Raw genomic sequence first — 20,237 nt, 5'->3', positions numbered from 1 at the left:
TAAATTTGGGAAGACAGCATGGCATTCCAAAATAACAAGCCAAGCTCACCAACCATTTGAGCAAATTTGTTGTTACAAGTTCGAAATTTTCTCACATGTTTATTGTCTTTGCTGGCATACAATGCGAGAGGCAATCTTATCCGTCCATGGCTTAATTTAGTGGGAGAAAATAGATTTTGGTCTTTAGTTCATCGCAGTATTGTCAATTAATATAAAATCAACATCATCTAAGCATGCATATAATTTGACTAAATGTTTACCAAAATGTAAAAAAAATGTTTTTTTGCCCCCCCAAGCCAGCACGTCCACATCGATCACACCTGGTCAGGTCAGTAACAAGAAATAACTTTAAAAAAAATCTATTGGCCTGATACAGTGCACATGTGTGCGGCCATTAATTAGGCGAACAAATTAGGGCGAAAGCAAACGAAGCCGTCGATGGCAACACGAGTTGGCCAAGCGGCTGTGCGTATTTATTGAAGTGGTCTAGCTCTCTGAGTGTACTACACGGCATGGATTAACTGCATAAGCAAGCTAAATTAGCTCAGGGGTTAACCAAGGGCATAAACAAGCGAGACACTGGCTGACTGAATCTGGGCAGGCTCTTTGTGCTGTGAGAGGACAACGGCCAGTTGCAAGATGTGTGACCCTTGAGATGCAGGTGCTTAATTTTTTTAATTGGGTTTAATGCTTAGTTAAATCGTCGAGTATAAATCAAATGGTTTGACAGTGGATTCGAATCTTACCTCCTCCTCCTCATCTACCTAGCGGTTTTGTCGTGATGCCAGAGCGAGATCCTATCAAGACAAGGTTTTACTTACCACAAGGGTACTGTGACAACCAAATTTTAAGCACTTATTTGGAATGTAAGAATTTTACACTAGATCATCCAAAAAGATGGATTTTTTTCTTTCTCGCAATAACGGTGTTTTTTTTTACTGGCCATTAGTAATAAGTAGCAGTCTAGCGGATGAGCATGTGACATTTGTAGTGGTAAGTTGGTAACAAGTGTGGCCAGAAGAAAACAGATTCCAGAGATGCCAAAAAGATGCCATTGCCATGGACAGAATGGTCGAGAGAACCAATGAGCAGTTGCCATTGCCATGGACACTTGAATGGCCCCGGAGACAGAGACACCGGCCCAGGATTGGCTGATGCAGATCCACTAGACGACAGAGCTCCTGAAACTGCCACTTCAGTCTTGCTCCACCCTGGGCCCACGCCTTCCCTTGTCTTTGGTAAACAAAGACCGTATCCGCTCAGCCAGCACGTACATTTTACACGGTTTGGAATGCTGAAACCAAACTGGCGAATGATTGAATTGAACAGAGAGGTTTGTACAGTTTTTTTCTTTTGAAAAGTTGGTTTGTCCACTCTGATTTCGTTGAACACTTTGGAACGAGGCCTTATGCACAAAGACTAGCGGAAATAATTTGGTTCTCTTTGATCAGGATAAAAAAACATGTGTTTTTTAAAATATACACGCTAAAAATAGTTTCGGTGTTAGTTCTCGATTAGATATAGAGGTTTTATTAGGAGTCATTAGCATCACGAGTAGCGACAAACAAGAATATTTGTGCCACTGATGTCACACCACTATTGAACGATTTGGCGTATCAACATCACCTGATGGTCATTACTTCAAAAACCACTTTTGACAACCATAAAGTAAAAAAAAAATGAGGGTTAATGATGATGAGGTTGGAGGATAAGGCAAGCAACTGAGCTTGCATTGCCTGTCCAAATTCTCCACTAAACTAGATAAGCACTTCTCTTTGGAAAACTATTAGTGGTATAACTGAACACTCTTGTCAGACCAAATCAGTAACTCCCAAGTCCAAGACACAGGTGTCCACCCCTCATCAGATCCCCATCCAAGTAGATTTGCTTGCTTGTTGGTAATAGTCCTGCCAATCATGCTTGCACACTCAACAAAAAGTTGGATGCTGAGTTAGGGCATAGGATAGTCCAAAAATGTCACTGTGAATGAATGAAAAGTTACTAGGATTTGGAAGTTTGGGGCATGTGCATGCATGTATACCGTATAAGGGTTGATGGAAAGAAGCTGTAAGAGTAATGGAGATGATGAAATGGTTGATTTGTTTTGGAGACTGCTGGATGGTGAGAGAAATGGTGATTGCTGGGAATTGTGGCTGAGGTAGATGCACATGCATCAGATAGATGGGGACAACGAACTAGTGCGCCAAATTTGTTGGAGACAAGGAATTCAATTCCAACTAGGGCTCTTAATTATCGCTAGCTCCTCCAGATCAGTCACAGCCACTCAAAGGATGGCATTTAGGATTCTAACAGTATCCAGATCATAATTTTGAATACTAATTTTTGCTGTCGTGAATTCATAAATCTAATATATTCATAGCATCCTGATATGATTCGGGTTTCGGGTGTACCTTCATAGCTTTAGATACAGGATGAAACACCCACACAGAAATATTGTAAATTTCTTTGTTATCATATATCCTCCGTGAAAATGAGGGAGGATCAAGAGATGCTCCAGAGTTTAGGCAGTTCTTGTGCATAACATTAGTACACAGATACAGTCCCAGGCTCCCAGCCGTCCAAGTTACGACTGCAGAAGATGGCGAAAGCACAAGACCTCAGTTTCAGCATGCTTACTCATCTAGCACAGCAGCGCCAGCCAGTTACCTAGCACTGCCGACTCTTGCCAATCTTTGCTATCTACCTTTGAGCTCTTCTTCGAACATGCGCATTTTCTCCTGGATTGGAGTCAGAAAGGACTTCAGATCCTTGCAAATCCGTGTTTTGTCGTCAGATGCGAGGCCCTTGTCATCGCTGAACCTTACTTGTAACTGAAACCAGACGGAAAAAAAAAGATTGAATATGTGATGGCAGCCATTATTATGTTAGATGCATTGGTACAGATCCCCTAGTATAGAGTAGAAGCTTTACCTCCAAGTCATCAAGCTCACCAAATGAAAACTCAGGAATGTCTAAATGGCCTTTGACCTTCTTGTTTTCTTCTTTAATTAACCATTCACCTGATAAGCATAACCATGAGTTACACTGTAGTAACAGCAAGTCTGATGTGGAAATTCTTAAAGTGAATGATACCAATCCTGACATGATGAGGTGTTTACCTCTAAATCTCAAGCTTAGCTCATAATTATACCCTACTCTCTTCTTGTTACGAACCGTGACCTGAAATGCCTGCATTACAATGGATGTAAATTGAGATGTTAAATTAGCACCAGTACAGAATTACTTAGTCAAAAGAAGCAAATTGAGATGTTAAATCACCAAGCAAATGGCTATCAAGTAATCACAAAAGATTCCATTCAGGTAAACATTGAAAAATACATCTACTCCACTGTTATTGGTCAATACATCCCACGGGAAATTCTCAGCTCAACATATTTCTAAAGTTCATTTAATCGCATTTTTTTTGAAAGATCATCGCATTCTTTTTTTTTTCTCAAAGCATCCATTTGCAGAAACTTAGCTATCATAATTTTAGGGCGCAGCTAACACAAGGCACAAAGAGGCACAATGAGGCTGAGGATGGTGCAATGAAGTTGCTTTGGGTAGCCCAGGTGGAGGAATGGACATTGAGCTCTACACAGCTCATGTGGATTCATGATAAACTACGCGAGGCCAAATTCTAAATAATCCTACATTGACTGCGAGTTAACCTTTATTTAGCTAAATTCTGCACAGGTTCTCTAATGGACTTGCAATATAAGCTTGTCCAGGTAATTGAATAGAAGACAGCTAATGGACTTCCAAGTACAGTACAAATATTTCCAATCTTTAACTGACTGTATGCTTGAGTACAGGTACAATTCAAATATCAAACTTGATGAGAAAAAAAGGCAGGGTCATATTGCAGAAGGGTTCTGTTTCCGTTGAGAAACCACAAGGCAGAAACTCTTGATCAAGCTAAAGTGACAGACAATATCAATCACAAGGTGTATAATGGCAATGAATGAACACGAATAATTAGAGTGTGTTTCCTTTAGTCACAACGTAATAATGCTATCATGGAACTGAATTATTCTGTCAAACATTATACTTACATCTCCTGAGCATTTGGACACTTCATCGATGGATGCCTTCCCTGTTGGGAATTCCAGTGAATCTAGAGAGCCCAACAAATCCTGTAGCACGGATTAGCCAACAAATGTCAAGAGAAATGTAGAAGAACTGAAACATCATTTTATACCAAGTATTTTTTTGCAAACAATTGGCTGCTAAACTACTGCACCTTAATCCTACTATTGGCCCATGAGTTAAGGTTTTTCTCCTCCCAGGTTCCGGCCTGCAAAGTGCAAACAACATTACAACACATCAGAGAACAGCACTGTGGCACCTAGCAGTGAAGGCGTGTAGCCATAAAACGTAGAGTGCATTTGTCATTCGTTCCTTCTAAAGTCATACAATGCATATCAAAACTATGCGCAGAATGGTTACAACTCAGATGACTCATCACTTCCATATTTCTTCCCACCATTCCATTTCTATTACTTCAAAGACGCATCTATTAGAAGCTACGAGTAATATCATGAGATTACTCATTGTGAAGATAAATCAACCCAAACATGGGGTAAACTAAAAATTGTGTGGAAATTTGAAATATTAATACAGGTTAAATAGTATGAACTTATGAGATATGTTCCCCAGTAGTCCATGCTTACAAATCTATTCGCGCTTCATATATGTTTCCTCCATTCCATTTATGCATATGGGTTAAGTCACTTCTTCTATCTCACACTTAAAGGTACGTTTATGCCTAACAAAGTAACAATCTAGCACATAATATTCCATGACCTCCAGGCCATCACCTTTGCCAACACAATTGAATGTTCATAAGCAGCAGATCACTTGCCAGCTAAGTCTATAAATCCCTAGCGAATTTGAGGGTGAATGCACCCAGCAATCCACAATGGATTCCATGGATTGGAATGATATTAGCTGAGAAATCCATGAAATAATCAGAGAAGAAATGTTGGTTCGCACATCAGCGTTATTCCAAAGTTGATGACGGATCCTAGCCAAGTTCAACTACAGATCAGATCTAGCATTTGGACAGATGGGTGGACAGTGATGAGACGAGACACATCATAAACGTGTCCCCACGCAGCAAACGCATGATTCCTTTTCCAATCTAACACAGAAAGATGGAAGGATGGAGATGAGAGACGGGCTGACCTGGTTCCACACGGAGCCGAGTGGTGGCGGGTTCCCGTTGCCGGTGGCGGCGGGGTCGAGCTTGCGCGGGACCGGGATCGGCGTGGCGTCGCCGGTGGCCTCCCGCACCCAGTACCTGTACGACGACGCCTTCTCCGCCTTCTCCGCCGCCGCCGTGTCCTCCATCTCTGCTCGTCCTCCTCCCCCGCCCCCCGGCGCCGACGACGCACGGATCCGGTGGCCGCCGCAGATCTCTCAGCGAGGCGCGAGGGCGCGAGGCGGGCACGGGAAGAGGAGCTGGAGCTCGACGCGGTCGCGTGCACTCCAATTCTGACCCTTTTGGTGGTGCGGTCACTGGTCAGCCAGTCACTCAGGCCAGTGGCATGGGTGCGTGTTCCAGATGCTTCGCGAACCTTCCCGGCAGTTACACGCTCGGTCAAAGCTTCGCCTTCCCAGCAACGCCGCTGACGTGTAGGACCCCTCGTTGGCCCACGCGTCAGACGCGGGACACTACCCGAGCAAGCAATTTTTATGAAGGCCCAATAGGCCTTTATGTATTGGGCCAAGGCCCAAAACCTCCTCCATCTCCATCCATCAAAACTTCCCCACGGGCAAAACCCTAACCCCCCCTTCTCTTCCTCCGCCCCCTCCCCCCGCGACGGCTGCCCGCCTCCGGCGCCTCCTGCCTCCGCCGCGCCTGACGAGCGCTGTATCCAAGGTACGGGACGCGCACCGAATCCCTCTCCGTTCCATCCGACACTCCTCGAGGTTCCTCGCGTTGCTCTGAATTCTCACTTTCTCGCTCTCTCTGGAACGGCGGCGCCCCGCAGCAGGACCGTGCAGGAGAGCCGGTAGACAGGAGGGCCCGGCGAGATGGGGATGCGGGATAAGAAGCGGAACCAGAAGCGGGTGCTCGCGCAGCGCACCGCGGCTCCCCGCCCCGGCGAGGGCAAGGACTTCCTGGTGCGTAGCTCTACGCTCGACTCAGCCTGGTTTTAGTTTAGTGCTTGCCGTGAGATGGGGGAAAAGAGCTCTGGCTTTCTGCTAATATTACCGTGGTGTTGCTGTGGCGTCTTGCGTTTGGTGCAGCCGCTGGAAGGAGGGCCCGGGAAGAGGCTGCGGAAGGTGCAGCAGCCCGAGGAGCCGGAGAACACCGCGACCGTAGTGTACATTGGGCACATCCCCCACGGCTTCTACGAGGATCAGATGCAAGGTGTGTTTCTGTGCGACGATGATGAGCATCCATGCAGTTTATTTAGAGAAAATAGAGCGCCTGGATTCGTTCGTTGCGCTAATGTTCTCTTTGTTGTTGTTGATTGATATTCCTGCAGGGTTCTTTAAGCAGTTTGGGGATATTAAGAGGCTTAGGATTGCCAGGAACCGCAAGGTATCGTATAATACTGCCATGCCATGGTTCCCGTGCATTGCTTGTAAGCATCTAACTTGTGGTTTCATGATACTTCCAGACAGGAAAGTCTAAGCACTATGGATTCATCGAGTTTGAGAGCCCTTTGGTAAGCGCTTCATTTTATACATCGTTGCAGCTAATATATGCTGTTTGCCAGCTGCTTATGATTTTGGGTATGTCCTTTGGTGTATCAGGTGGCGAAGGTTGTAGCTGATGAGATGAATAACTATCTCTTGTTTGAGCACACCTTGCGAGTTTCACTTGTTCCGCCAGAGAAAGTTCATCCAAAATTGTAAGCCTATCCAAACATGCTGCCTATCTGTTTGCCTTCACACATGTTAGACGAAAGGAAAAGTAGATTTGATATTCTAACTAGTCTGTATTTTAATGGGCACATATGCGTCTGATAAGATGAAAAGTGACTTGTAACTTTTTCAATAAAGCATGCATGCAGTCTGCAGAGTTGACTGAGTTGATGAGGACCATTGTTAATAGGTCTAATTTGCTTATAATAATATAATTAAGGTTGAATTTGTTACACTGAATATATGCCTTTGCAAGGTTGGTGCACAGATCAACTAGGTGCTGGAGTTGGAACTTCGTAAGGAGTTGGTGATGTATTTGTATTGAAAATGGGTTTCATGTGTTTGGATCAATGTCAATGCAACTTGAAATAAAAAACCAGAACTTACACAGAAAGATCTTAGGCTGAGGACATAATTCCTGACTTATTAGGAAACAATGTTCTTGTATAGTTGTATCCTTGCTCTTATATGTGCTTGACAGGGAACTTAGCACTTAGTAGCTGTGTGTAGTGGGCAATTTCTTGCTTCTTGATTAAAATGGGAAAAGAATTCCTGTCCTGTACAATTTTAATGTCTTATTATGAATTTTGTTCAGATGGAGAGGGGTGCGACGGGGATTCATACCAATTGATCGAGTAGCAATTGAACGGAAGAGACACAACAAGGTAAGCCATTGCTAACTGCAGCTGTAGCATAATATGCGCATTGTACTAAATAGATGTGTTGTTACCAGGATAAAACTACAGAAGAGCACAAAAAGATGGTTGAAGGAATTGTAAAGCGGGACGAAAAGCGTCGCAAAAGGATCAAGGCTGCTGGTATTGATTATGAGTGTCCAGCCCTTGTAAGTAAACCTTTACCTGCCGTTAATTTATTTAGTGGCATCCCGTTGATTATATATACAAATTTTTTATGCTTTCATGCTTCTGAATAATATGTGCAATTACAGATAAGCATAGTGCTGTTTATTTACTGTATTTTAGCTCACTGGATGGACACAGTAATTGAGTCCTTGCAACCTTGATGACAGTCAGGCCAACTGTCACTGGCCTGTGTCGGTTCCAGATAGCCAATTGCAATTAGCTATGTTATTATCTGAGCTTTTCCTTATTTTATGCCAATTGCATGTGTCTTTTTAGGTGCTAGTTTTGCTTTGATTTTGAGATGTTTGGTTAAGGAAAACTGTTTCATGATTGACTACTAGGAGAATCAGGAAAACACAAACTTCATTATGCAAACAGAATTGTGTTCTTGTGGATTATTGCTCTCAAAAAGTTTTTTAACTAAGTATGTTGGCTTAATAGTTAGCGACAGTAGCACCTTGTAGAGTGACTGAAAAAGATTATAATCTCTTAATGGATCTCTATCCCTGATAAGATGAAGTGGTAACAAATTTATGGCCAAAACAAGGCACATTGTTTCTGTTCTGTCCAATCCCAGTTTGGTGGCACAACTGCACAAAAAAGGGACACCCCCAAGAAATTCAGAAAGATGAACAATTTTGAGGCACAAAAATGATATAAACTTATGTTCGGTGCCTGTTAGATGTTCTGGCCTTTTCTTATAAATTGCAAACAGAAAATAGGATTAGTATATTAACAGGCAAGATCAGTCCTGGAGTTTGATTTTTATGAGTTTGTTGCCAGATCCGATAGATTCTCCCTGGATGCTAATCATGTATTGTTTTCTTGATTGTACGCAGTTGGGGAGCATCCAGCCTTCAGCGAAAAAGATAAAGTTCGATGAGGATCAGTAGCTTACTGCAGCTTTGAGGGGGACCATTAACTGTGCACTCGGGTTTTGATGTTTTTAATGAATGGCACACCGACAGTGTTACGAGTATGAAAATGCAATGAGAATATTTGTTTGCAATGTATGCTTCTTAATTTCTTAATTTAACCTTAAAAGGTGTAGTTGGTCCTAATTCTGTTCTAATTTACGCCATGAGGAGGGTCGTCTCGAGTCTTGACCTCTTCCTACCGTGCGTGGGAATGGGAATCGGGTCTCGGATGATATGTGCGGTCCACTCGCCGATGAGAGAAGGGTAGGGTGGAGATCCTTTTGGCGGGGTGGTGTAGCCAGGCTAGACTGGCCAGTGGCACCCATCCCGGCAGTTGCAGACTTGCAGGCTTGCGTCGCTGAGACTCTCGGGCGCGTTTGGCAGCCTGATGAGGTTGGCTGGCCCGTACCGTAGAGACAGGCCCTCTTGAGCCAGCTAATTAAGTTAACCATGCTAATTTTAGCTCAAGGATCCAAACACCTCCTAAAGAGCTGCAGCATCTTTTTTATGATCTTATTTGGTAGACTGATTAAGTTAACCAGGCTATGTCTAGACTATGATTGGTAGCCTGCATGAAGATGATATGCTTATCTTGCACTTAGGCATGGTAGCTTTACCCACCGTATGTTCATACCATGCTCCCCTTTTCTCAATTTTATCTTTTCTTTCTCCTCTGAATCTCAGACCAAATCGTTGCTCTGCTCACAATTTACAACACGAACGCATAGTAATCAAAGAGTACACCTGATAACAGATGCTAGCTCCTTCACAGGTATTTGCACGAACACAAGGAGGACACCGTCCAGTCGACCAACTCCATCCCAACATTCCAACCAACAGGCAGAGAAAATCATCAATCGACACTTCTTTGATATGAGAATATGTGGTCGCATCACATCGGAATTCACTGCGTTGAAGGGCAGCGCCTCGTACGACAATTCGAGCTCACGCAGCGGTGTGTGGTCATAAGCACGCTGACCAAGCTATTGTCGAAGTCATCATCGCCGGCATCATTGAGCAGGCGGCGAGCAAGCCGCTTCACAAGAAGCTCTGTTTCTCATCGGCCAGCGCTGCTTGCTTGATCCTTGCTTTCTTGAGAAATCAAAGCCATTGCTTCACAAGAGGCTCCATTTCTTGCTTGAGAAATCAAAGCGATTGCTTCATAAGAAGCTTCGTTTCTTGCTTGAGTAATCACTAGCGCCACCTTGACAACCTCACCACGCAGGCCACGCATCTGCGCTGCGACAATGTGCACGTCGCCACCACGCAGGGCCTCCTCGCCTTCGACACCAAGAACGCCGTCCTCCGCACCTAGGCTCCTCACCTCCCGTGAGCATAGAGCAAACTTGCAATGTGGCCATGAGAGTGGGCAGCTTGGACCGGCGTTCCACTTCCAGCACCTTCTTCTGCGACGATGCGGCTCATGGCGGCACAGGACACTTGGGCTCGCGTTCTCGTTTGCCTCCGCCGTTCTAGGCCTCATATGTTCTTGTTGTTCACGGGGAGGAGGGTCGCCCCCGCTTGCCGGCAGACCTGCGCGGACAGGAAGAAGAAGAGCGTGGGCAAAAGAGATTTGGGGAAGAACATTCGCTCACGCGAGGTGAGTGCAACCTCTCCCTCGGCGCTAGAGCGAGCAAGGCTCACGTGGAACGAAGGAAATTTCTGTTCCACGCGGTGCAATTTTTTTTATCGTGGAATACAGGTTCGCATGGCTTACAGGCTACCAAACATGAGAAAAGTCAAAGATGCTGCATAAGATATGGTGCAGGTAGGAACCAGGCTACCAATCGCCCTCTCGTGCTTCCTTCCGTTTCCCAGCAACGCCGCTGACTTGTTGGGTTTTTTTTCTTTTTTGAAAATTGACTTGTTGGCCTTCCTTCCCAAGTTCCCCACCACTCCCCTGACTTATGGGCCCAACCGCTCGCTCACGTGCCGTCATTACTGCTCGATGCAATTTTTCCTCAGTGTTGCTGGTAGCAGAGTTATGAAATGTTATGTGAACTGATTTCATATTACGTATTTGTTCAGAAAACTTATCATGTTCATTTTTCCGAGAAACATGTATACTAAAGAAAAAAGGTTAAAAATCTAGTCACAAGCAAATCGGGCGCGCTAGAGACGAAAGCCAACGACCCACATAGATTGATTGATCGAAAAGGAACGTAAGCAATTCCGAAATTGACATGATAAGAAATATTGCCAAAATTTTAAAGTCAGACGCCTATGCTATCAAAATTCAAAAATTAAGTACACGACGTTGGGAGTCAAACTACCCCTTCGAGATACAACAGGTTCCAGGGCTCCCTGGCACTGCGTCCAGGGAGGAACCACCAAAACTCCACTCATATAGAACTAAACCCTACATTCCTTTTTTTTCCCTCTTATCACAAAACAAAACGACGATCTTAGCTATAGACCAACCCAATATGACCGGCCATTGCTGTTATGGATTGGCGACGGAGACGGTGTTGTCACAGCCCACTCGTACCACACCTGCAGCGATGGGGAAGATGAGGATGCGATAAAGAAATTCAAGTATCTGAGAATTAGCAACCAGACAATAAGCTATGTATACCTTTGTGGGAGCACAGCACCGCCAGAAGTGCACTTCTATAGGAGACCCGTCCGGCACATAGATGGGCTTTCTCAACGGGAAGAAGATCGGGAACCTGAAAATATTTGGTCAAGATGCAAGTATTGTTGGCAATATTTGAAAGATTCTATTGTCAGTTTGCAAGGATCAGGTTGCCAGTTACCAGCTAAACATGTTTGGAGTAGCAGTGTTTGGCTCGATTCCGAGATGAACATCCTTGTATAGAACAGAGTCGAAATATCCAGCAAATCCTGCCAAAATAATGGGGATAACTACTGTTACTAAGGGAACAATTAATGTTTGGGTTGTATGAATAGCGAAATTCAAACATGAGTATAGTTGCATACCGTGCACAAGGCATGATCCCGTATCTGGTAGCATTTCAAATTGCAGCTTGGTATACCTTCGATTGTTGGCGTCTGGTGAGAAATTTGGATGGGTGAAAGTAAAAACCTACAGATGTAGAGGTGATCAGCAAATTTCATGGCATAAATAGCACAGGAAAGACGGCAGTGTCAGAAACTGTGATCAGATCAGACAGCTAATGAAGTACACAGCAGAAATTCTGGTCCCTCACCTGTTGTGGAGGTGCAAGATTCGCTATGCGGTGTAGTTTGACAACATATGCAGTTTCAAAATGAGCAATATCTTTGTGTGCTTTGATCTGCAGAAATCAAGTTGCTTATATTTCTATAAAAATGTCACAGCTATAACTAAAAATGGTAGACACCTACATCGTTGTGCAATTTTGATGCTGTTATTGGTTGGATGAAACTGGTGTATCTGCACAGCATCATCAGCAAACAATCAAATGATATCAAATATATTTTAAACATCAGGAATTTAAGGAAAGATATCTATAAGAAAAAGGTCCAGTACGAAGAAGGAATGGAAATCCCATCTGGCTTCAAGAATCGCTGAGCACCATCCAGACACTCAGGAGATAGTTCATTGTCACCAAAGGACCCAAGCAATTCACTGACCTGATTCATGTAGGTACATCAGAGGTTTATAAATTTAGCAGGTTGGAAAATATGACCATTTCCCAAAAAAAAGAGAAAAATAACTGTACCAAAATATCTGCTTTTTCAGGGGCATTCCAGCACCTCATGTCACTAGAAATTACAGTAACCAAGCTTTCCCACCCCTCCAATTTGATCAAACTCTGTTTCAGGACCCAAAATAGTCAAATCGAAATAGTTGTCAATACATGTACAAGACAGCAACAATAGATTAGCAATAGAATGGTGAGTAAAAAGGATTGTGTATAAGCAATTATTGCATTCACAAGCTTTAGCAGTTTAGTTCCCATATAATGGAAACGATTGGATAAGAGGAAAATAACTCACATGAAGAGTAATAACAGCATTAGGATTTTTTTCGACAGCATATACTTTTAACTTGCGACCAGTTTCTTCGGCAGCCTGCATTGAATGTCAGGTCCTATTTAGCTCCATTGAAAACAGATAGAAATAAAAAAGGACTTGTGTTACAGTTGTACTATGTTTTTCACAAAGGGTGTTGCAGTTGTATTCTTAACAGGCTAATTCATCAAGATCCCTTTTTTTTCTGTTAAGCTCATAAGCTTCATACTGACCTGCAATGATGCTCGTACTAGAGGCCCTCGGCCTGCTCCAACAACCATCAGCACCTGCATTTGTTGAACAGTGCAGGAGTTACATAGTTAGTCAAGAGATAACAGAAACAGGGAACGAAGAGTAGCTTTGTTTACAGAATGAAGTAAATGAAAAGACTTTGCTTTCCTAAAAGCAGGGAAAACCTATTTCGAAAAAAAAAGTAAATGAAAAGACAGATACATTCAACTGGCAATGGTCTAGAACCGTACAGGAGGAGAAACCATATATGAATTCATGTCAGCTCAACAGAAAAATGAAGCCTCTAATAGTAGTTCAAATTAATACACTTCATTTCTTAAATTTTCACAATCCGAAGTTTTATCAGAAATATGATTTGCAAGCATCTAATTCAGAAGGGAAAAGAAATCCAGGTTCAAGGCTCACCGTCCTAGTTGTGGAGACTGCATCATCTGGGACCCTATCAACCAAGGCCTTAGCGACTGCTCTTTGATACTGTTCACATGATGAAAAAATCAACAACAAAACAACACCTGTATTGAAGTAAATAACAAGCAGAAATGGAGGAAATCCCTATGAAAAAAAAGGATAGCATTCAGGTCATATGATGCTTGTTTTCTTTTGCCAAACCAGGTTTAACTTGTGCAAGTAAAGCAATAACTCAAGTGGACAAACACCACATGACGGGTTGCTAAATGAAAGGGGGGGAAAGGTTTAAATAGTTAAGCAGGAAGATTAATTCAAAATTAAATTTTGCATTCACAATTGTTCACAATAATCATGAAAATGAAATAAACTCCTTCAGAACTTATGATATAAAAAAAACATATCGAAATCACGTAGAAATAACCTGGCTATACTTCACTACATCCTTCTCAAATGTCTCGTAAGTCTGAGCTTCCAAATTATCCATCAGGGGCTGCACCAAAAGGAAAGTCGTGACCCATGAGAAAGCGAATAGTGCAGAGTAATGGAGGGCAAAGGATTCCTATTTTGGTTTGAAAATTTTTCCCCTCAGATTTCAGGTTGGCAGCACAATAACCTGAATTTTCCAATTATGAAATTTTATTTTTAAATTCCAGAAATATTGGTTGAACAAATTTGAATTTAAACCTCAAAGAGGATACAGAGAGCATTAGCTGCCTAACATATGAATGCTTTTAGCCTATTTGCAAGATTGTAACTGAGCAAGGGTGAGGTCGTGGGTTTGAACCCCGACTCCCCGAGCCATCGTGATTTCAGTTTTCTCCTCCTTTTAAGTCATGAGGCCCACCTGCGTGGCTGCATGGAAATTGACCTGGACATCCTCTAGACCTCTACATATTGGAGATGCCAGGCTATTTGCTCTATTATGGGGGCCATTATAGAATTTTTACCCTTACAAATTTTGACTTTAAACAACTTTTGGAACTACACACTTTTTCATTTGTGACCATAACAGCTGAATTTTGCAAAATTCAGTGAATTTCAGCGACACCAAAACCCCTGATAATGATATCTGGGGGTAGTATTGATAACCCGACCCGACCCAATAAAGAATTAGTTTTAGGTAATATGATATCAAGAGCCAATAAAATAGGAATTACCTGGAGAGGAGACTGCAAAAAATCCCTGTAATTGATCTGAAGCAAGTCAAATAACACAAGGTTAACTGAATATCACATTCAGAGCTAAAGACATAGGCCATGGAAAGTTTGGTAGAATGGATACCTCAAAGCGCTCCTGCTCAGGAAGCGGATCCATCCTCCTATATAGGTATGCAACGTAGTCCAGGTATGGACTTAATGCATGTCGAACAGGAGCTTCTAAAGCAAAAGTTTAGGTCAATAATTTAGGCAATTGCTGAGTTGTATGCCAAAATATGAAAGTAAGTTTACAGTGAGTCTTACACAAGATAGTAAAATCATAGAAACTCACATTACTTTCACAATGGAGGAGGAGAGAGAGCTTAGATTTCATCATTTGAAGTTTAGAAGTGCCATGTGACAAGTATCTTAGTGTAAACGGATACTAACTTTGTTTATGAAAATCATGTTTGGTTAAAGCACACAACAGACTAATATGTCAAAGTTTGCATGACCAACCTTCAATGTAGTTCTCATCACCAGAAAGCACTCCTTCAGACACTGGGGAAACATTGTGATTTGATCTCCCAGAGATTATTACCTAAATAAAACAAAAAAGAACTCAAGAACAATTTCCACTGCAGTTTCCTCGAAAGTTATAAACAGTATATGTAAAGAAAAAGGTGAGTTGAAAAAATAAAGGCATATATATTGGAGTTTAACTCAAAAGGATACGAAAATAGAAAGGCTGATTAAGCATAAGTCCAAATGCAGAAAAATAACAAACCTGAACAGAATGGTTAAAAAATGCAGTTAGTAGCCTCTGATGCCGCTTTGACAAACAAGGATATCCTTTTGCATTTGTTAGAAAAGCCTGTGATAAAATATCAAAATGGTGAAAATATGTATTTTCATTGCTCACATCGACATGAATTTGTTAAATCAATAAATGGTATGATTACATTTGTTTGAAGAATAGCAGCCCTGACAGGCTCCCCAAACCACCGCCCTAATGAGTTTATTGATGGCAGTGTGCTCCTGGTAAGAGAATAGCAAATCTTTCAATAAACTAAAACTATGGGCTATGGCATTATTGATTAGATGTAGTTGACTACTTACGAAAGCAATGGTATAGGCAAATGGGACACTTACAAAATATCAAGTGCCACACATAGTTGGCTACTGTGATCACATAGCAATCTGAATGAATTCCACAATTCCCACGAGTCTACTTTTTCACTCTGCAATTGAAAAAACACATGTGAACACAATTGTTGTATAACGTTAACATGCTTTTACATGATGTTCCAGGCAATTCTTGATAAAACGGAAAATACCATTTGGCTGTTATTCTTTACTTTATCAAGATCATCATCCATTGGCTCAGACTTCTCCAGAGGTAACCTAAGCCACAACTTGAGAAAGAAGCAGAAGAAAAAAAAAAATCAAATATAAGCAAATGTTTAACATATGTAAAAGTACCAGAATTAGGAGTGGGTGAGGAGGGCATTACATGCATGTTGGTCAGGCCTTGCAAAATTTGATTCACAGCTCTAGCATAATTGGCACAAGAAGGTCTCCTGGGGGCAGGAAGAACGCACGCCTGCAAGGAAGTGTGCCAAAATTCAAAATTTCTTCAAAAAAGGAAAATGATGCATGAGATAGTAATCAAACTAACAAAGTAATCAACTACCATAAAAAACCTAAGATTCTGTATTGGAAGAAGGAATGGAATTATCCATGTTTCTAGTGCTATGGCAATCAGGGTTTGAAATCCCAGGAGCAACCCACAGGTTACTGTCTTGCCTCTGGAGCTGGGAGCAAGTGATGGCAATGAGAATATTCCAGTGTAGGCTGTTTGTGTCGCCTTGGGATATCGGATGCTCTTGGAACTTGAAAATTGTTAAAGGTATGAAAGAGATATCAAATGTGACCAGACCAGCAGCCAGTTACTGGCCCTCGGCAAAATTTGATTTTTTTTTTATTTACAGTGGTTTTGACTTTTAAAATCCTGAAGGCAATGTATCACCCAATTAAATTTTCAATTTGGATAGGATCAATGGCTGGTGTCAGACTATGGAGTGAATGAATCATGAACAGTGCAATGAGACCACTGAACCTGCAGCGAGAGGTGAGACGCCCACGCGATCTCCTGCTTCAGCGTGAGCTCCGAGTCCAGCCGGAGCCGCTCGTCCTCCGCGTCCAAATCAATCCACTCGCTGATCTTCCCGACGACGTGGTTGCTCCACTGGGCCGGGCCGAGGACGAGGTCCGACGCCGACACAGGCAGCACGGCGCCGGGCGTGGGCCGGTAGTTGGGGTCGACCTGCATCGTAGAGCAGAGCACGTCAGATTGAGCAGGGGAGGAGGAAGGCGGCGGGCGGTAGCGGAGCAGCACGGTACCCACCAGCGGGGCGAGGATGAAGTCGAAGGCGGAGGCGAGGGAGTGGTTAAGGACGGCGGGGAGGCCCTCGCCGGCGGGGAAGTCGAGCACCTCCACCCCGCAGTAGCGGGAGTCGCTCTTGTCCCCCGCGCGCTGCCCCAGCGGCATCTCTGCAAAAGCTGTGTATGCGACGCTTCTCCTCGTCCCGATACTGGTGGCCTCCCGCAGCCGCCGCCGCCGCCGCCGCCGCCGCCGGTGAAGGAGGGGGAGAGGGCCTAGTGCGGCTAGGGTTTAGGGGTTTGCGCGGCGGTCAGAGAGCAGGGTGCGGCGCCTTGGGGGCTGCTTCTGATTTCACTCTTGGTTCTTTTTTTTTTTTGTTCTTTTGCAGTTGATTTGTTGTTTCCTTTTCGCTGACTGACATGTGAGACCAGCAGTAATAAGTACCAGGCTCCAAATAGTTAACTTGTTATCCTATTCGATTATACTTAATTGTACTTGAAAATAAAACATTTTCATGTGTTTGATGAACTAATAACATCAACTTCGTATCATAAAAGTTATATGTTTTATAGAGCAATCATTTGTGAAAGGCTTATCCTAACGAAATGAAATAAGCCATTGCATCTGGTGTATGAAAATTATAGCTAGCTTCATGCTTGACCATATGGCCAAATATTTTTTCTTAAACATTTATAAGTGGGCAAACTAAACCTCTGTCCTTTTTTATGTCTACTCATAAAAAGAATTAATTTGAATTTAATAGGATTTTTAGAGTTGAATTCAATAGGAATTTGGTAACCAAGAATGACTGAATAGAAAGTTTAGCTCGAGCATAACATAGCAAAATTCCATATTGTAGTTCAACTTGCCGAGTAAACAGAATTCTCTTTGGGAAGAAATTAATTTTTCTTGGTGTTTTTATAGCCTACCTTTATCTTTTGATATATCAATTTCTCAAAAATGTTAAGTACTGCTAAGCCATATGTGAGTGTGAAAATCCACATGGCACGAGACCGCTAGAGCCAACGGTGACAATCCTTACATTCTTAATAAAGCCTTTTTTCGTCTCAACAACATAATTCAAGAATATTTATGTCTCGAAGTTAAGATTGACAAAATGCATGAAAAGCAAAACTGCGTATTACAAAAATCCAGGACAAAAAACTAATTTTTGTTATATGCATGAAAGCAGCCTGCAAGATTTGCTAAAAAAATACATGAAAACTGTACCAACCTCCACATCAAGCAAAACATAGATTATCAATTTGAAGAAGGTGAGATAAACAGAGGTTCCAAGCAAGGTCTACTCCCTCCGTCCCAAGTTATAAGTCATTTTGATTTTTTTAGATTAACAGATTTTGTTATGCACTTAGATATACCCTATGTCTAGATGCATAATAATATCTATGCATCTGGAAAAGCTAAAATGATCTATAATTCGGAACGGAGGGAATACAATTTCAAGGCTATGTGTTAGTGTTATTTTAATTAGGTCACCTGTAGGTATTTGTAGAGAAATTTTTTAAGTGTTTTGGTGGAGAGTACCACACACTAAGAATATACTCTTCCTTAACCGTTCATGCTAACAACCAAGTGTTGTATCTGGTGCAGGCAAATTGAAATCTAATTTGTGATGAAAAAATAGTAGATCGAAATTTACGAGTCCTATTGAATTACAATATTTACTCGAAATACATGAACACTATAGCAACACCACATATTAACAAGTGCAAAGATTAGGGGCTATTTGGATGGCTTACCAATCTTTCGGATGTTGACTGCGTTATTCAAGCATGTTTAGATGGGCGCTAATCTTTGACGTGCCCCCGCCTACAGTTGCGCGCAGTTGATTTCTACGCCCTTGCGTGGGCAAAACACCAGTGGGGAATCCACCAAATATTTGGCGAGCCCTAGTTTAGCGTGGCTGATGCTGGCGTAATCCAAACGTACGCTAGAGTACTAATATAAGAATATGCTATCTAATATCTGCGCCTTCTAGAGTTGTTCCATGGGCTTTTCTTAAGGTACTTTTAGATGAGGAAAAAAAAAGATGTACAGAGCTTTGTAGTTTCTCAGAGAAGATTCTCAGAGAAGATTACCACACCTTTGAGACCAACAACACCAAGTATCGTGTCCTGACTTGTGGGCACTCACATTTGTTAGAACGTGGCTGATATTGTAATAGGATAGGACTCGTGTTGATCTCATGCCTTGACCTGCTAGGTCTTGTAACCGTATAATACACAGGCAGTTGTATGTGCTAAGTATATAATGAAAGGTTTGGCCCTTGGAGGGCTTATCGCTTCCAATTACTTTTACATGGTATACAGAGCCGCTCTTCCTTCGTTTGTCTAGTTGTTGATCGGATTGTTGACGAGATCGTCGCTGCTTCTCTCGTGCCGAAGTCGTCATCGAGTTCCTTTTCTCCAGAAGCGATGGCGTCAACTTCGTCCTCCTCTTCCCTCGCTGGTTCGTTGGGAAGCAATGTTTCAGAGAAGTTAACCAGAGAGAATTTTCTGGTGTGGAAGGCGCAGGTCCTTCCTACCGTGCGTGGAGCACGGCTCATTGGCTATCTCGATGGAACAATTGTGAAGCCGTCGGAGACTATAGCCAAGGCTGCAGACAAACCAGATGAGTTGATTGAGAATCCTGCGTACGATGTTTGGATTTCCAAAGACCAACAAGTATTGGGTCACCGTATGTCCTCTCTTTCCAAAGAAGTTCTTGTCCAGGTTGCTCATTTGGAAACAGCGGCAGAAGTGTGGCAAGCTATCACAGAGATGTACTCGTCTCAGTCAAGATCTCGCATTGTCCAGCTTAGGGAACAATTGGCCAGGGAACAGAAGGGCAACCAATCAGCCACTGCTTACTTCACCAAGATGAAAGCTCTTGTTGATGAGATGGCTGCTGCTGGAAAGAAGCTAGAAGATGACGATGTTACTGCATCTATTCTCAAGGGGTTAGATGCTGACTATAATCCATTCATGTCCTCAATTATGAGCAGAGAAGATGTCACCTTGTCAGATCTTTATGCCCAGCTTCTTGCTTATGAAGCTCGCTTGGAACAACAAAACAATGGAGTCTTCAGTTATTCAGCGAATTCAGCTTATAGAGGTCACGGTCGTGGACGTGGCCGAGTTAGGGGGTGTTTGGGAGGCAGGGGTTAAACTTTAGCCCTGTCACATCGGATGTTCGAATGCTAATTAGGAGGACTAAATGTGAGCTAATTAAAAAACTAATAGCAGAACCCCTAGGCTAAATCACGAGACGAATCTATTGAGCCTAATTAATCCATCATTAGAGAATGGTTACTGTAGCACCACATTGTCAAATTATGGACTAATTAGGCTTAATAGATTCGTCTCGCGATTTAGCCTAGGGGTTGTGTAATTAGTTTTGTAATTAGTCTAGGTTTAATACTTCTAATTAGTGTCCAAACATT

At 42.6% G+C, this 20,237-nt stretch overlaps 3 protein-coding genes and 1 pseudogene across 5 annotated transcripts; 2 read left to right on the top strand and 2 right to left on the bottom strand.

The window, feature by feature from the left end:
- Positions 1–2,452: 2,452 nt before the first annotated feature.
- Positions 2,453–5,520, bottom strand: LOC117846388 (uncharacterized). Its single transcript, XM_034727544.2, has 6 exons — positions 5,188–5,520; positions 4,244–4,297; positions 4,056–4,136; positions 3,120–3,189; positions 2,932–3,020; positions 2,453–2,831 (listed from the first exon to the last, which is right to left on the bottom strand). Exons 1-6 carry the CDS (start codon positions 5,350–5,352, stop codon positions 2,697–2,699), a joined length of 594 nt encoding a protein of 197 aa, XP_034583435.1. The 5' UTR covers positions 5,353–5,520; the 3' UTR covers positions 2,453–2,696.
- A 205-nt stretch (positions 5,521–5,725) lies between these two features.
- On the top strand, positions 5,726–8,751 carry LOC117846372 (uncharacterized). 2 transcript variants are annotated; one of them, XM_034727527.2, is made up of 9 exons: positions 5,726–5,884; positions 5,997–6,129; positions 6,256–6,379; positions 6,498–6,553; positions 6,633–6,680; positions 6,769–6,866; positions 7,475–7,544; positions 7,613–7,723; positions 8,582–8,751. In XM_034727527.2, exons 2-9 carry the CDS (start codon positions 6,040–6,042, stop codon positions 8,633–8,635), a joined length of 651 nt encoding a protein of 216 aa, XP_034583418.1. In that variant the 5' UTR covers positions 5,726–5,884; positions 5,997–6,039; the 3' UTR covers positions 8,636–8,751. The 2 variants fall into 2 exon arrangements, with proteins under 2 accessions (XP_034583418.1, XP_034583424.1); XM_034727533.2 differs by having other exon boundaries at positions 5,729–5,884; positions 6,000–6,129.
- A 2,029-nt stretch (positions 8,752–10,780) lies between these two features.
- LOC117846360 (protein arginine N-methyltransferase 5) lies at positions 10,781–17,158 on the bottom strand. 2 transcript variants are annotated; one of them, XM_034727505.2, is made up of 22 exons: positions 16,820–17,158; positions 16,532–16,738; positions 15,926–16,015; positions 15,750–15,827; positions 15,565–15,653; positions 15,375–15,450; positions 15,200–15,286; positions 14,932–15,013; positions 14,558–14,652; positions 14,434–14,469; positions 13,698–13,766; positions 13,274–13,342; positions 12,850–12,903; positions 12,602–12,676; positions 12,325–12,417; positions 12,132–12,235; positions 11,987–12,035; positions 11,830–11,916; positions 11,600–11,705; positions 11,416–11,503; positions 11,235–11,328; positions 10,781–11,152 (listed from the first exon to the last, which is right to left on the bottom strand). In XM_034727505.2, exons 1-22 carry the CDS (start codon positions 16,961–16,963, stop codon positions 11,069–11,071), a joined length of 1,956 nt encoding a protein of 651 aa, XP_034583396.1. In that variant the 5' UTR covers positions 16,964–17,158; the 3' UTR covers positions 10,781–11,068. The 2 variants fall into 2 exon arrangements, with proteins under 2 accessions (XP_034583396.1, XP_034583404.1); XM_034727513.2 differs by having other exon boundaries at positions 14,558–14,649.
- A 2,555-nt stretch (positions 17,159–19,713) lies between these two features.
- LOC117841767 (small nucleolar RNA Z247) lies at positions 19,714–19,841 on the top strand (annotated as a pseudogene).
- Positions 19,842–20,237: the final 396 nt, after the last annotated feature.

The sequence above is a fragment of the Setaria viridis genome, chromosome 1 (assembly GCF_005286985.2).
Source record: "Setaria viridis chromosome 1, Setaria_viridis_v4.0, whole genome shotgun sequence".
NCBI classification, from domain to species: Eukaryota; Viridiplantae; Streptophyta; class Magnoliopsida; order Poales; family Poaceae; genus Setaria; species Setaria viridis.
This window is presented reverse-complemented; position numbering and strand designations above follow the sequence as displayed.

Excerpts from the sequence above, each read along its gene's own strand:
- LOC117846388 (XM_034727544.2), bottom strand. The coding sequence starts at position 5,352 with ATGGAGGACACGGCGGCGGCGGAGAAGGCGGAGAAGGCGTCGTCGTAC. Across the intron at positions 3,021-3,119 it reads GCTAAGCTTGAGATTTAGAG|GTGAATGGTTAATTAAAGAA; the intron begins GTAAACACCTCA and ends TATGCTTATCAG. Across the intron at positions 2,832-2,931 it reads GTGAGCTTGATGACTTGGAG|TTACAAGTAAGGTTCAGCGA; the intron begins GTAAAGCTTCTA and ends GTCTGGTTTCAG.
- LOC117846372 (XM_034727527.2), top strand. The coding sequence starts at position 6,040 with ATGGGGATGCGGGATAAGAAGCGGAACCAGAAGCGGGTGCTCGCGCAG. Across the intron at positions 6,130-6,255 it reads GCGAGGGCAAGGACTTCCTG|CCGCTGGAAGGAGGGCCCGG; the intron begins GTGCGTAGCTCT and ends CGTTTGGTGCAG. Across the intron at positions 6,554-6,632 it reads GGATTGCCAGGAACCGCAAG|ACAGGAAAGTCTAAGCACTA; the intron begins GTATCGTATAAT and ends TGATACTTCCAG.
- LOC117846360 (XM_034727505.2), bottom strand. The coding sequence starts at position 16,963 with ATGCCGCTGGGGCAGCGCGCGGGGGACAAGAGCGACTCCCGCTACTGC. Across the intron at positions 15,828-15,925 it reads AAGGCCTGACCAACATGCAT|TTGTGGCTTAGGTTACCTCT; the intron begins GTAATGCCCTCC and ends TTCTTTCTCAAG. Across the intron at positions 15,451-15,564 it reads TGTGTGGCACTTGATATTTT|GAGCACACTGCCATCAATAA; the intron begins GTAAGTGTCCCA and ends TTCTCTTACCAG.